Source organism: Citrus clementina, unplaced genomic scaffold (assembly GCF_000493195.1).
Source record: "Citrus clementina cultivar Clemenules unplaced genomic scaffold, Citrus_clementina_v1.0 scaffold_1, whole genome shotgun sequence".
Lineage (NCBI taxonomy): Eukaryota > Viridiplantae > Streptophyta > Magnoliopsida > Sapindales > Rutaceae > Citrus > Citrus x clementina.
The window spans coordinates 15041112-15055263 of NW_006263303.1; the positions used below are offsets into that span (position 1 = coordinate 15041112).

The window sequence follows — 14152 nt, forward strand, 5'->3', positions numbered from 1 at the left end:
AGGCCAGGTTAATAAATTCATTAATTATTTTTTAATAATAAGGTGAACCAGATTCAATAAATTGGTTTATACGGTAATTACTGTTTGGGGGAAAAATAAGAAAGATAGCAGAACCCCACATGTCGATAAATGGAATAACTTCAGTGCAATCCGAGGTACCCGACATGATTTAAAATACCCCAGACAAATAGAAGTACCCCGCACAATTAGGGGTACCCCACATAAATTGACGTACCCCACATAACTCGAGGTACCCAGCAGATCAGATGCAAGAGAACCCTCCGAAAATATCCACCGTGAGAAACGTCTCCATCTCTTAAAAGATATTATTCGATTTTGTCAGAATTAGGAATCAAGAACGTCGTACCAAAAGGGGGGGACAACCGCCTGCTACCTTTGCCAAAAGTGAAGGACACTGTCCCAAGGATAGTGGTCCTCAGCTGCCTACCCGACAGCTACTGCAGAGGCACCCTGGACCACTCTACAGCGCTCGCCACGTTCCCAAATGATGAGATACGCTGCGAATATACACATAATGGCCCAAAAATCATAAAAAGGTAAAAGGACGTTAGCCAAAAAGGGTACGCCACGTGGCAGCTGAGGTACTCCATACCTAAAGGTGCCTAGGTTTCATTCTCCAGGATGTTCTCACTCACCATTAACACTCACACTCCAAAAAATAGGTTTTCTTCAACCTTAAACCCTAATTTACAGAGGGCTAGCCATCTCTCTTTGCTATAAAGGCTTGAGTTTGCTAACTTGAGCGTCGGAGTGTGAACGCCAGGGTACCCTGACTTCACCTCTAGCCTTTATTTCATTGTTTTACAGGCGTGTAGCTCATTTTGAAGGACACTTCTCTTGGTTTTGACCTTTCACCATTGTTACTACTCCCTCTCCCCTTCTCACCTCCCCCGAATTTCAGATACACCGCACCGCACACAACAAACCAGTGAGGTACCCCATCTCCCCCAAAAATATAAATTCATTGTTCAAGATAGATTTTGGTTTTTCCTACCCCAAAATCTGTTGAAAACAATTGGCTCTGTCTGTGGGGAGGCGCACAAAAAGCCTCCACCGCGGTTACCAAACTAGTTGTTGTGTGTACTCCAATACATGGCACCCGATGTACCTCCTGAAGGTTTAATGACGAATCCTACAAGGATGAGAGATGACAGCAGCAGTGAAAGTAGTGATCCTGCAAGAAGGGTAGCCCGCATCAACAAGGTCAATGGTATCAAACAATCGACAGGTGTTCGCCAAGAGGAGGAACCTATTTCTCATAAGTGTTTCGAGGATCTTGTCCATACAATACTTAGGGCGGTTGGATCTCGAGCACCCGAAAGTTCACTTCCACCAGTGACGCTAGATACTCCACTACCTGAAACGGGCGACCAATCTATGGTCAGAAAAGAGGTACCTGAGGCCAGCAAACCAAAGCATAGGCCATCGGGTACCCATTCTAAGTTTCAAACCGTGGGCTTTTACGACGAGCCTTCCACCACCTCTTACAATTCCCGCAGCAGCCAGGGTACAAGGCGTGCAAAGCGTACCCACGAAAATCTCCATGAGAAGTTAAACGCCAAAAGGACTTCTCAAATGGCGGCGACATCATCGGGCACACCGAGGGTACCCCTCAAACTTGTGGAAAAGATGGAAAACCTGGAAGCCCAAGTGAAGCTCCTCTCCGAGAAGCAAAACATCACAGCTGTTCCAACGCCAATGACCTACCAATCGCCATTCACTATGGAGATTCAGACGGCAGCTCTTCCCGAAGCATTCACCATGCCTCAGATACCCCAATACTCGGGTACTACTAATCCCTCGGAGCATGCTGAGCTATACCGCGACCAAATGCTTATCAAGGGTGTAGATGAGAGCATCATGTGTAGGATGTTTACACACACAATCACGGGCCTCGCGAAGTCATGGTTTTGCTCTTTGAAAGCGGGTAACATATCTTCTCTACACCAATTGTTATCCAAATTTTCTAAAGAGTTTTCCTACGCTTCCACATAAGATAGGGTAGTCTCCAAACTTGCCTTTATCAAGCAAGGGGAAGCCGAACCTTTGGTGGAGTATGTGAGCCGTTTACACCAAGAGGTGTTGCAAACCGGAGCATTTGGAAACCAACACGCACTAACCCATTTCGAGAAAAATTTACGGTTGGGCAAGTTATGGCGTTCCTTTCAAAAGAAGCACCCACTTTCATATGGGGAAGCCCGTTTCCGAGCGTTGCAGCAAGTGGAAATGGATGAGAAATGTCATTTGAAGCTCCAAGAAGATAAGGTCGAGGTCACAAAGAATAAGGAGAAGCCGAAGAGGACGGAAGCCCCAATACCAAGGGTACCCCGAATGCGGAGCCCTCCATGGGTTGCCCCGCGGGGACGAGTATTTAACACTCAGGGTATCTCATAGGTACCCCAACCTCCAAGATCGCCACCACCAGAGCAGCAAGAGCCACCACCGAGTTATGCGGGGGTACCCCACGGGGACCAGATTAAGTCTAAATGTGAATTGGAGGCACCTTTGGATCCTCAAGTACCCAAAGATGAAAAACGGGGTACCCCGATTAAAGACTCGGTTTCAGTCTCGATTTGGGCCACCGATCCAACAAAGAAAAGTCATACTACTAGTAAAAGTATTGTTTATTATGATGCAAGAGGGTATCCAGAGATCACCTTACTACAGGGTACCCGAGGTACCTGACCTATCCCCAATCATGATAATCTACTTAACATCAGAGCCGCCTTTATCATTATTTGTTCGCCATATTTGATTTTGAGCGAAGGGTCGATCATGAGGTTTCAATCATTTCGCATAAGGGTAAGCAAGCAGCCATCTTCATCTTTATTTATGTTGTCTATTTTATTCCATACGAATAGTGGATCATGAGGTTTCGACCATCTCGCATAAGGGTAGGCGAGCAACCACCTTTATCTCAATCTATATTGTCTATTTGATTCCATGCGAATGGTGGATCATGAGGTTTTCGACCATCTCGCATAAGGGTAGGCGAGCAGCTACCTTCATCTCAATCTATGTTGTCTATTTGATTCCAACGAATGGTGGATCACGAGGTTTTCGACCATATCGCATAAGGGTAGGCGAGCAGCCACCTTTATCTCAATCTATGTTGTCTATTTGATTCTACGCGAATGGCGGATCATGAGATTTTCGACCATCTTGCCTAAGGGTAGGCGAGCAGCCCACCTTTATTACTATTTGTCTTGCATATTTAATGTAGAGTGAATGGTGGATCACGAGGTTTTCCATCATCTCTCAAAAGGAATCGCCACAAGTTTTGTGAAGATTTGCGGCAATCATTTCTCTAAAAATCGTCATACACTAATTAAGGGTACCTCCGAGGTACCCCACGCCAGAAAGTCACTCCTCACATACACCAAAAGGAACCATAAGAAAGCTTGAGATAAGCAACAAGCATATCCGGAGGAATCACCATATGTTTGATAAAATTGGGTTGTTCCGCCATGAATTAACCGCAACAAGCATGTCTAAGTAAACCGCGATACACTGATGAGACAAGATTAAGGGTACCAATAGTAGTCAAGGTACCCTATGAGAGAAAACCATTCCTCGTGTACACCAAGAGGAACTCTAAGAAAGCCTGAGAGAAGCAGCAAGCATATTTGAAGGAATCGCCATATGTTTGATAAAATTGGGTTATCCCGCCATGAAGTAACAAATAGCTCAGGGGATATCTAAGTTTAAGGGTACCCGAGGTACCCCATACGCCTTGTCGGTAATACCGAACAAGGTTACATAGTAGGATGATTATCTTCACTTTCATCATATAGGATAAGAGGATCAACAAAAGTGCTAGAAATAGTAGAAACACAAGCGTCGGTATCAGGGGTACCTTATGGCGACTTCATCTGAGGTACCCCAGTTGATCTCCATGGGCTTTCAGACCAAGATGTGTGGGGCGCCCTGCTATTCTCAATTGCCTTCATGATAGCCGGCTTATCTACCTAGTTCTCTACTCTTGGCACCACCAGCCCCATATCAACACTTCATTCCTCAGTCATGATGCGCTCAAAAGCATTGTCAACTATGTTCTTCTGTCGAGGTACCAAGTCCTCAAGCTTAACTTAAAGCTCCTCAGGGTCTTCCAGCTTATGGGCCTTCTCCTCTGAAACTTCATCAAAGTGTCCCCTCAAAATCTTGTTCACTCCAGAGATCCTCCCTTCATGAGGGTACCCTTAGAGGCATCCTCTATTCAGCTGCCCATCGAGCTAAACTTCATATTGCCACGTGTCGCACTTACTTTTTATGTAAGTTTCTTTTGCCTCCAATACTTCTCACCAAAAGAAGCTAGGGGGATGTTGTTTGGGGGAAAAATAAGAAAGATAGCAGAACGCCACATGTCGATGAATGGAATAACTTCAGTGCAATCCGAGGTACCCGACATGATTAGAGGTACCCTGCAAAATTAAAAGTGCCCGGCACAATTTGAGGTACCCCACACAATCCGAGGTACCCAACATGATTTAAAATACCCCAGACAAATAGAAGTACCCGACATGATACGAGATACCCCACACAATTCGAGGTACCCGACATGATTTAAAGTACCCCAGACAAATAGAAGTACCCGACATGATACGAGATACCCTGCACAATCCGAGGTACCCGGCGTGATTTGAGGTACCCGGCACGGTCAGAGGTACCCCACATAACTCCAGAGTAACTCGAGGTACCTCGCATAGACTGGGGTACCCCGTATAATTCGAGGTACCCGGAATAACTCCAGTATAATTCAAGGTACCCAGAATAACTCCAACATAATTCAAGGTACTCGGAATAACTCGAGGTACCCAGCATGATTAGAGGTACCCGGCGTGATTAGAGGTACCCGGCGTGATTAGAGGTACCCCGCATGATTAGAGGTACCCAGCGTAATTAGAGGTACCCGACTTGATTAGAGGTACCCTGCGTAATTAGAGGTACCTGGCTTAATTAGAGGTACCTGGCTTAATTAGAGGTACCTGGCTTGATTAGAGGTACCCCACACAAATAGAGGTACCCCGCACAATTAGGGGTACCCCATATAAATTGAGGTACCCCACGTAACTCGAGGTACCCGGCAGATCAGATGCAAGAGAACCCTCCGAAAATATCCGCCGTGAGAAACGTCTCCATCTCTTGAAAGATATTATTCGATTTTGTCAGAATTAGGAATCAAGAAGGTCATACCAAAAGGGGGGGACAGCCGCCTGCTACCTCTGCCAAAAGTGAAGGACATTGTCCCAAGAATAGTAGTCCTCAGCCGCCTACCCGACAGCTACTGCAGAGGTAGCTTGGACCACTCTACATCGCTTGCCACGTTCCCAAATGATGAGATACGCCGCGAACATACATATAACGGCCCAAAAATCATAAAAAGGTAAAAGGACGTTAGCCAAAAATGGTACGCCACGTGGCAGCTGAGGTACTTCATATATAAAGGTGCCTAGGTTTCATTCTCCAGGATGTTCTCACTCACCATTAACACTCACACTCCAAAAAATAGGTTTTCTTCAACCTTAAACCCTAATTTACAGAGGGCTAGCCATCTCTCTTTACCATAAAGGCTTGAGTTTGCTAACTTGAGCGTCGGAGTGTAAACACCAGGGTACTCCGGCTTCACCTCTAGCCTTTATTTCATTGTTTTGCAGGCGTGTAGCTCATTTTGAAGGACCCCGGTTTCACCTCTAGTCTTTATTTCATTGTTTTGCAGGCGTGTAGCTCATTTTAAAGGACAATTCTCTTGGTTTTGACCTTTCACCATTGTTACTATTCCCTCTCCCCTTCTCACCTCCCCCGAATTTCAGATACACCGTACCGCACACAACAAACCAGTGAGGTACCCCATCTCCCCCAAAAATATAAATTCATTGTTAAAGATAGATTTTGGTTTTTCCTACCACAAAATCTGTTGAAAACAATTACCAAGTTACATTATTTACAATTTACAACTGATGTAAAAGTAGCTTTTTATAAGCCTCTAATTATTTGACAAACAAAATCGAGTCATACAAAAAATTAATTTTGGGTTGATGTAAGTAGTAACTTGGCAAGACTTGGCATTTGTATCTATCTACATATCATTGATCCAATGATAAAATTGATCATGACATTAAAATAATCTTTGTAATCTGGAATAAGAAGAGACCAAAAGATAACAGTTGTTATGCTTTGCCTATCTTTTCTTTTAATAAAAAAGAAAAGAAAAGTTAGTTAATCAGGTGATTAGCGCATGTCCGATCCTCTGTATATTGATTCGTCTTGGGCACCACCACATTCATACACAGAATTAAAAACCAAAAGAAAAGAAGAAAAAAAAGGTAATAATGGAAGAGAAAAAGCTGGACTATGTGCTGATACCAACAGGTCTTTTAGTGATGGGTGTGTATCACATATGGCTACTTTACACCATTCTCCGCTTTCCCAGAAGAAGTGTTATTGGTCTTAATGCTGAGTCTCGCCATCAATGGGTCCATTCCATAATGACTGTATGCTCTCTCACTTTTTCATTTTTGGGTTCTTGTTTTCAATTTTCTTTCTTGTTGTTTCTTCTCTGGGTTACTGTTGTCGAAATAATGACTGTATGCTTGGATCTTTTCCGCTCAAATTTAAACGTACCTTGTAGGAACTAGGGAACCCCCCAAGTGTTCATTGAATGTCCCATGAGAGCTGGTTTTCTAATTTTTTGGGTTCTTCTGTTGGCCATGTTTGCCTGGTGCTAAGTAGAAGGCTCTTTTAAATTATAAAATAGGGGCATACGAGAGTGGGATATTTATAAAAACAATAAATTCCTTGGAAATTTCGTAGCACTTCATCTGCCCCTGGACGAAGCTCTGCTGGCTGTGGACACGCTTTCTGCCCATGGTCACCAAAGTTCAAGTAATAATAAGGAGTAACAATAAGGGTTAAAGGACTCGGCGTTCGGTGGATGAGATTTCTCATCCCCTTCAAACCCTTTTTTCTTTTCTTTTCTTTTTTTTTAATTATAACCAGAAAGATGTAGCAATTAATCTAATAGAAAAGGCCTGAAGGGGAAAAATTTTATTGGTAAACTAGCGACCCATTCTATAATTGGAGAATAAAGATAGCAAGTATCAAGTTAAAACTACAGCTGTTTTACCATGTACATGTAAATTGAGAATGCTTGTATGCACCTGGATCCATCTATGACCTGCTTTGATGTTAAGAAACTCTCAGGGTGCTTCTCAGAGTGGGTAATTTAGTGTTTAGAGCTGATCCCCAACAGATAATTATAGAGTTATTGTTTAATAGTTTTCATTGTTGTATTATATACTGAACTGTTGACATTTTTAAACTTTCTATTGTATCTGGAGAGTTAAATCTGCTGTTCAGAGAATCTAGTGCTGCAGTATTCGCCAGAAAAGTTTTTTCTAAAGACTGGCATTTAAATGGATAGCTAGTTCAAACCTGTATTTTTGAGTTTGTTTAGGTCTTATAGTCATATAGATCTTATACTGCTTACAAAATCCGATCAGTATTCTACTGTATAGATCTTTTCATGATCTTAAGGAGTTCTTTTTTGTGGACACCTTGTTCACTTTTTGTACTTGTTTTTCTTATTAGTACAAGTTTCTTTGTTTCCTATCATAAAAAATAAATAAATAAATAAATAAATATATAGCTGGTTTTGTATAATATATTTCACTGTGATCTCCTATTCTTTCTTCTCAGGATCCCTTGAAGAATGGCACTTTAGCGGTTCAAACAATACGCAACAACATTATGGCATCAACTCTTTTAGCTACAACTGCAATCACTCTCAGTTCACTAATTGGTGTTTTTGTAAGCAGTACCTCTAGCTCTGGCAATACAGCTTCAGAAATAATTTACGGCAACAAGACTTCCATATTATCTTCAATCAAGTATTTTACTATTTTGCTTTGCTTCCTTGTTGCCTTTCTTTGCAATGTGCAGTCTATTAGATACTACGCCCATGTTAGCTTTTTGGTTACTCTGCCTACATCGAAAGGCAATAGGAACTATATTGAGTATGTTGCCAGAAACTTGAATCGAGGAAGTTTCTTTTGGTCTCTCGGGCTCCGAGCTTTCTACTTGTCATTCCCTCTTTTCCTTTGGATATTTGGCCCCATACCTATGTTTGTCTGTTGCTGCACAATGTCATTTCTTCTCTACTTCTTGGACACAACTTCCAGTTTTACACGGGAACTTCATAGCCACTCATTTAAAGAGGAAGCAAAACTTGATGATTTGGAATCACCTGTTCAGTCACCATAAGTGCTATGGAGAATGATATTATGGCCCTATACTGCTTAAACGACAGTAACAATTTTAAGAAAGTAATTATAATGTTTATAACTAGGATATCTACAAGGTTTGTGTGTCTGGGGCTGCACGTTGTAGTTTTGATCTTGAAGTAACTCTTAACATGTACTACGAATGACATTCTGATGATCTGTTCATTTTTATGCTAAATTTTGTATTCTGTGGAATTCATTTGCCTTGAAAATCTCATGTAATGCATAAAGTGTAAAAGTTTTCTTTGAGCGAAATGGTACAACATTTTGGTGATCAAAAGAGAAAAAATAGGTGCGGAGGTACCTGGTAATCTAGCCAGGAATTCGTAATTTTGGTAATCTAACACCGTAAGTTTCATTATTTTGATTTGAAAGGAGAAGATGAAAGCAATCACTACTTGAGAGCAAGGAAAGTAACCGTCTAATTTGTATGATTTCTATCCATGTTTTAGTATATTTTTGTACATGGTACTTATAAAAGATCTTTCAGTCAATAGTTAACAATTAACAGTGCCTTAAATCTGACGTTGGCAGTCCCGCACAACTTAAAAATGTCTTAATGTAATTAAAGTGCATTCAAATTCGTGAATGTAGTGAGGACATCACAATCAAATTGTATTTTGAAACTGGGAATGATGAATGTTTAACATTGAGTTTTATGTAGATTACACGTTTGTTGAGCTTTTATGATTTCTGAACAAGCTTAGAAAATGTGTTGGTAGTAGCATTTTGGGTGCTTGTCAAATCTAGACTTGATGATTCATTACTTCAGATTGCCCATATTCACGTTTTTAGCAGACAGACGGTAGTTTCTCCGAAGAGACCTTGTTCTGCATTCAAAGGGAACTGTTCACTCCGAACTAACTCCCTCCTTCGCTGTCCTCTACTCGCTGGAAACAGTCTAGTTTTGTCATGATCAGAAGATTCTTTTGGTTTCACCATTGTTTCGCTTCAGTATGCTCTGGGCATAATGCACTTGTGTTTGTACTCTTTCAAGCAATTACCAAAAGCATTAACTTCCTGGTACTCTTTGCTTGGAACAGAATGCTCTTGTTTCCCTGTCGTCACGAGCTATGGTTCTACAAACCCTTCATTCTAGATGTCAATTACGTTACAAAATCTACTCATCTTTTTGTTCAATTGAAAAACCTGTCACCTTTTAAGAGTTATTCACTACAATCCCGAATCATTTTGACGCCCTTCTAATTGTTTGTTCTTTAAAAAAATAAAATTAAAAATTAAACAAAACCCACCGGTGCTTCTTAGAACTACTATCATTTCTTGGTGAAATTTTGGATCATTATGTATGTTAATGTTGAATTTGTGAGTATAATGCTGTGGGTCACGACTGCCATTTGTCGTCAAAACCCCATCTTTTTATGTTTAGTTATAATAAAACCACCCAAGTAATCTTACAAGAGTAAATACAGCAATTTTGTACGAATAATGTTGTGGGTAGATTTCGATTTACTCCCATTTATAGAGTGATTATCCTGAATATATTATCAATTTATCCCTCAAATATCATTAATTCTCCGTTAGTTTTAATTTTTAATGGTTAAAATTGTATTTGTGTATTTTTATAAAGGTCAACTAATAGATTAAAAAAAAAATTAAGACTATGTTTTCTATAGATTAATTTCATTGCAGTCAAATGTTTTAACAAGTTCCTGCACACCAATCTAAAAAAATTTCACTTAAATTACTAATTTTTTTAATTGGTTCATTCTTTAATTTTTGTCAATTTAAAGAATTGTTACGGTGGGGACTATAATGGATATGTCATAAAATTTTATGAGCTATAAAATATTTTGCAAAAATGAGGAGGCTGAAAGAATTTTCATGAAATAGATAAATTTTCAATTCAGTTATTTTTTAAAAAAATTTTCTTAGATTGTTTTCTTTCAATTTGGGGGTTGACTAGGTGCATGCAAATATAAGTTCCACCCTTGTTAATATACAATGGACTAATGTGCGTGCACAGGTATATTTGTATATGAGATGGAGAAGTGGACAACTAACTCTTAAAACTTTTGAGTAGTGCTAGGGAGAGAGAGAAATGAGAGAACTACGAGAGAAATGACAGCGGTTGCTGTCGTTTCACTTCTCATTTCTCTCGGCAATTGAAACAATAAAAAAATTTAAAAAAATGAATAAAGATGAAACAATAAAAAAATGAAATCCAAACTTTTTCTTTAGCCAGGCTTCCCTCATCCACTCCTCTCTCTTCACGCAAATCACCATCATTGTTCACGGCAAAGCACCCCTCACGGCGACGCACCATCATCGTTCATGGCAAAGCACGCTTCCTCATCCACTCGTCTCTCCTCACGAAAAATCACCATCACCGTTCACGGCAAAGCCCTCATCCTCGTTCGCGGCAAAGCACTCCTCACGGCGACACACCATCATCGTTCACGGCAAATCACTCCTTTCGTCTCTCTTCCTCATGGTCTCTCCTCCTCACGGCAAAACAACATTGTTTTTGTCTCCCTCCTCTGTCACAAGCTCACGGCAAAGCACCGTTTTTGTGTCCTCCTCACGACAAGCAGCATTGTTTCCCTCTTTCTCTCTGCAAACATTAAGTAAGCAAAATCGTGCCTTTTTTCAACTTGTTTTTTTTTTCTTTTACTTTTCTTGCATTTTCTCGGCAAACAATAAATAAATGGAATTTAAGCTTCTGGAATTTAAGCAATGCAAGATATGATAGGTTGCTGTGATTTTCTGTAATAAGCTTCTTGAATTTTTTTTTTTTGACATTTCTTCTGCAGGTTCGAAACTAATTGAAAAATAATTGATTGATGTCTGAATTTCTGTTTTGACATTTCCGTGAAAGATCTGGTTTTTGGTGGGTGTGTTGGATTTGGGGTTTTTTTTTTTTTGGGTCTAGTTGGGTGGTTTTTGTGCAGAATTGGAAAAGTTGGGTAGAATTGCTGTGAATTTTGATTTAGATTGCATGCTTAGTGAAAGAAAAATAAGAACATTAGCTCAAATTTTAAAGTGAATTTTCTTCTCCTAGCCTTAGTAATGCAATTATATTATTAATCATCAAGCTTATGTGTGTTACTTCTCCAACAGAGAAAATTTATCCGCTTTATTATTGATTGGTAATCTTAATATGTATCAACATTGAGTTTTTATTACATATAATTATTTACATGTGTATGCTACCCTTCTCTCCCTTAGTATAGAACAATATTGGTATTGTCTTACATTAATAAGTGGCCTATTTATGTGTTCTATATAATGTTTGCTACTCTTATAAGTTTGAGTTTATTATAATACTTTGCAGAAATATTTTGAAAGTATTTGTTCGGTTAGATATTGATTTAATACCAGATTATTTCAGTCTTTCAAGATGAAAACAAGAGGCAAACAAATTTAGAATCATGGATTCACAATATTTGGGACAGGATGATGGTGTTCAAGAATCAGAGACATTGAGGCTTACTCATATGTGTCAACAGGCCACAAAATTAACTTGTATTGCTGCATCATCTAATGAAACATATATGATTTATATGGATGCCATCAATGAATTATCTACAAAGTTGTCAGAGGTATCTAAACATACAATTGACTCCCCAAAAAGAGATGATTCAACTATTGATACTGTTAGTAAAAAAATCAGTTTTTCTCATAAAGACTTTTAGGATCGATCTCATATAATATATAAGAATTCGTAATTTAGAAAATCATACCTTAACAATCCGAGAAGATGAACAATCGAAAGTAATCTAGGCTCCAAATCACGATCCGTCACCACAACTCCTGTTAGATCACAATCCGTCACCACCACTCCTGTTAGATCATGATCTGTTACCACTAGTCTTATTAGATCATGATCCACCACCAAATAATCTTTCAGGTTATGACTCAAGTTTGATTAGTACTGGACGTGTGGGCATCCGTTTCACAACATCTAAAACAACCGGCTTCTTTTGTAGTGTTTTTCTCAAAACGTGTATTTTGGAATACCGTCCCATTTCTTCTTGAGAAAAATACACTTATATAATATCTCTTGTAAAACCCTAGATATGTATTATCCTTTATTATAATTCAAAATAATAAATATTTTGTATTTAATATTATCTCTTCACTTACGTGAAAGTGGAGATAATGTGTAACTGCTTTGGGGCCCCACCTTGTAAAATAACATAAGACCCCATTTACACATGAATATAACACATAAGATCTTAATAAATATATAATTAGGTTGATTATCTAATATGGCAGTTTTCTTACTTTTAGGCCTAGTAGTGGTGCAGTCAATTAAATGAGCTAACCCGAGGATCATTTGAGAACATACAATAGTGGCTACAATAATTAAGCATGTAAATGAGCAAGCCTAATCATTTAATTCCAACTCTACTCCACTATAAGATTGGAACTAACCTCCATAATTGTATGCTCAAATATTAATTCGTCCCAAGCTACATTGATCTCTTTACTGTATAATTCTTTGTACCATATTGTTAATTAAATCGATATCTTAACTGTCCAATCAATTTAATTACATCTTGCTCCTTGATACTCATTTAATTCCAACTCTACTCCACTATAAGATTGAAACTAACCTCCATAATTGTATGCTCGAATATTAATTCGTCCCAAGCTACATTAATCTCTTTACTGTATAATTCTTTGTACCATATTGTTAATTAAATCGATATCTTAACTGTCCAATCAATTTAATTACATCTTGCTCCTTGATACTTATTGGTTTTCTTTAATGATTATTTTCAACGTACTAAATATGTGGATACACTCTGGCCAGAAAATTCTATGATCAAGTGCCAAAAACCCATCAAGAGATGTGTTGTACAAATGCTATATTGTTAATCTATAACTTCAATTCCCATAATTGCTCCCACCAAGATACCGGGTAATCTTGACTACAAGTGTCTGTCGTGCCCATTGGTAACTCAAATGGAATAACAATTAAAATCATGAAATTATAACTAACTCAAGATTAAAATTACAGTAAAATCATGCCTATGAGATTTAATAAGTCTGATAGTTATTACAAAGTTAATTAAATCTCATATGTAATCATGTTCAATATAATCGTACTATATCAATAAATTCATACACGATTAAGACAAATCATTTAATGAATTTATTATAGTCTATACCTAAATAAAGTGTCCAACTTTATTTATCAACTGTGAACTTAATTTATTTAATCATAAGATAACTTGTATTTATGTCTTTTGTGAATCCATATGGTGATAACATAAATACATATATATGATTAAATAGACTTTACTCAAAATACTAATGCAACTAAGATACTTGAAGAATAAAATATCTCATTTATTTTATTAATCAGAAAAATTATTTATTACAATTAAATAAACACATATGGTTTTAAAGAGTATATTTTCCCAACAGATACACCATCCTCAAGTATGTTGCTTTTAGATCCTAATATCTCACAAACTAAAGGTAGAAAGAGAGAGTGCAGATTGAAGAGTGGCATTGAGTTATTCCAAAATAAGAAGAAAATGTTTTGTGCCTTATGTGACAAATCAAGACATGACAAACGAATTTGTCCTTTGAATCCAAAAAATAAAATTGAGTGAAATAACCCAGGTACTAATTATTTATTCCTTTATTTTTGTTTCGTTATCAAATTTTTAATCTTGTTTTATTAGTTTTTGTTAATCCGTTTCCATCAAAATTGCAGGCCTTGAGGAGATATCAAAATTGGATCAAGCTCTGAATAGTGATACTGGGCGCAAATTTTGTGAGTTCAATTCCTTATCACTTTTTTTTTCCTAACACTGTTCGTTAGCTAATTGTAATAGAAAAATGTTAATGTAGAAGGAAGGTAGTTTGTTAGAGCATGT

At 38.4% G+C, this 14152-nt stretch overlaps 1 protein-coding gene across 3 annotated transcripts; it reads left to right on the top strand.

Annotated features, from left to right (window-relative positions):
- Positions 1-6129: 6129 nt before the first annotated feature.
- On the top strand, positions 6130-8499 carry LOC18053691. Of its 3 annotated transcripts, XM_006451638.2 has the most exons (3): positions 6130-6512; positions 7717-7827; positions 7960-8499. In XM_006451638.2, the coding sequence occupies exons 1-3, from the start codon at positions 6351-6353 to the stop codon at positions 8278-8280; spliced, it is 594 nt and encodes a 197-aa protein (XP_006451701.1). In that variant the 5' UTR covers positions 6130-6350; the 3' UTR covers positions 8281-8499. The 3 variants fall into 3 exon arrangements, with proteins under 3 accessions (XP_006451701.1, XP_006451702.1, XP_024033938.1); XM_006451639.2 differs by having other exon boundaries at positions 7717-8499; XM_024178170.1 differs by lacking the exon at positions 6130-6512 and adding an exon at positions 6838-6903 and having other exon boundaries at positions 7717-8499.
- The last annotated feature ends 5653 nt before the right edge of the window (positions 8500-14152 follow it).

Excerpts from the sequence above, each read along its gene's own strand:
- LOC18053691 (XM_006451639.2), top strand. The coding sequence starts at position 6,351 with ATGGAAGAGAAAAAGCTGGACTATGTGCTGATACCAACAGGTCTTTTA. Across the intron at positions 6,513-7,716 it reads GGGTCCATTCCATAATGACT|GATCCCTTGAAGAATGGCAC; the intron begins GTATGCTCTCTC and ends CTTTCTTCTCAG.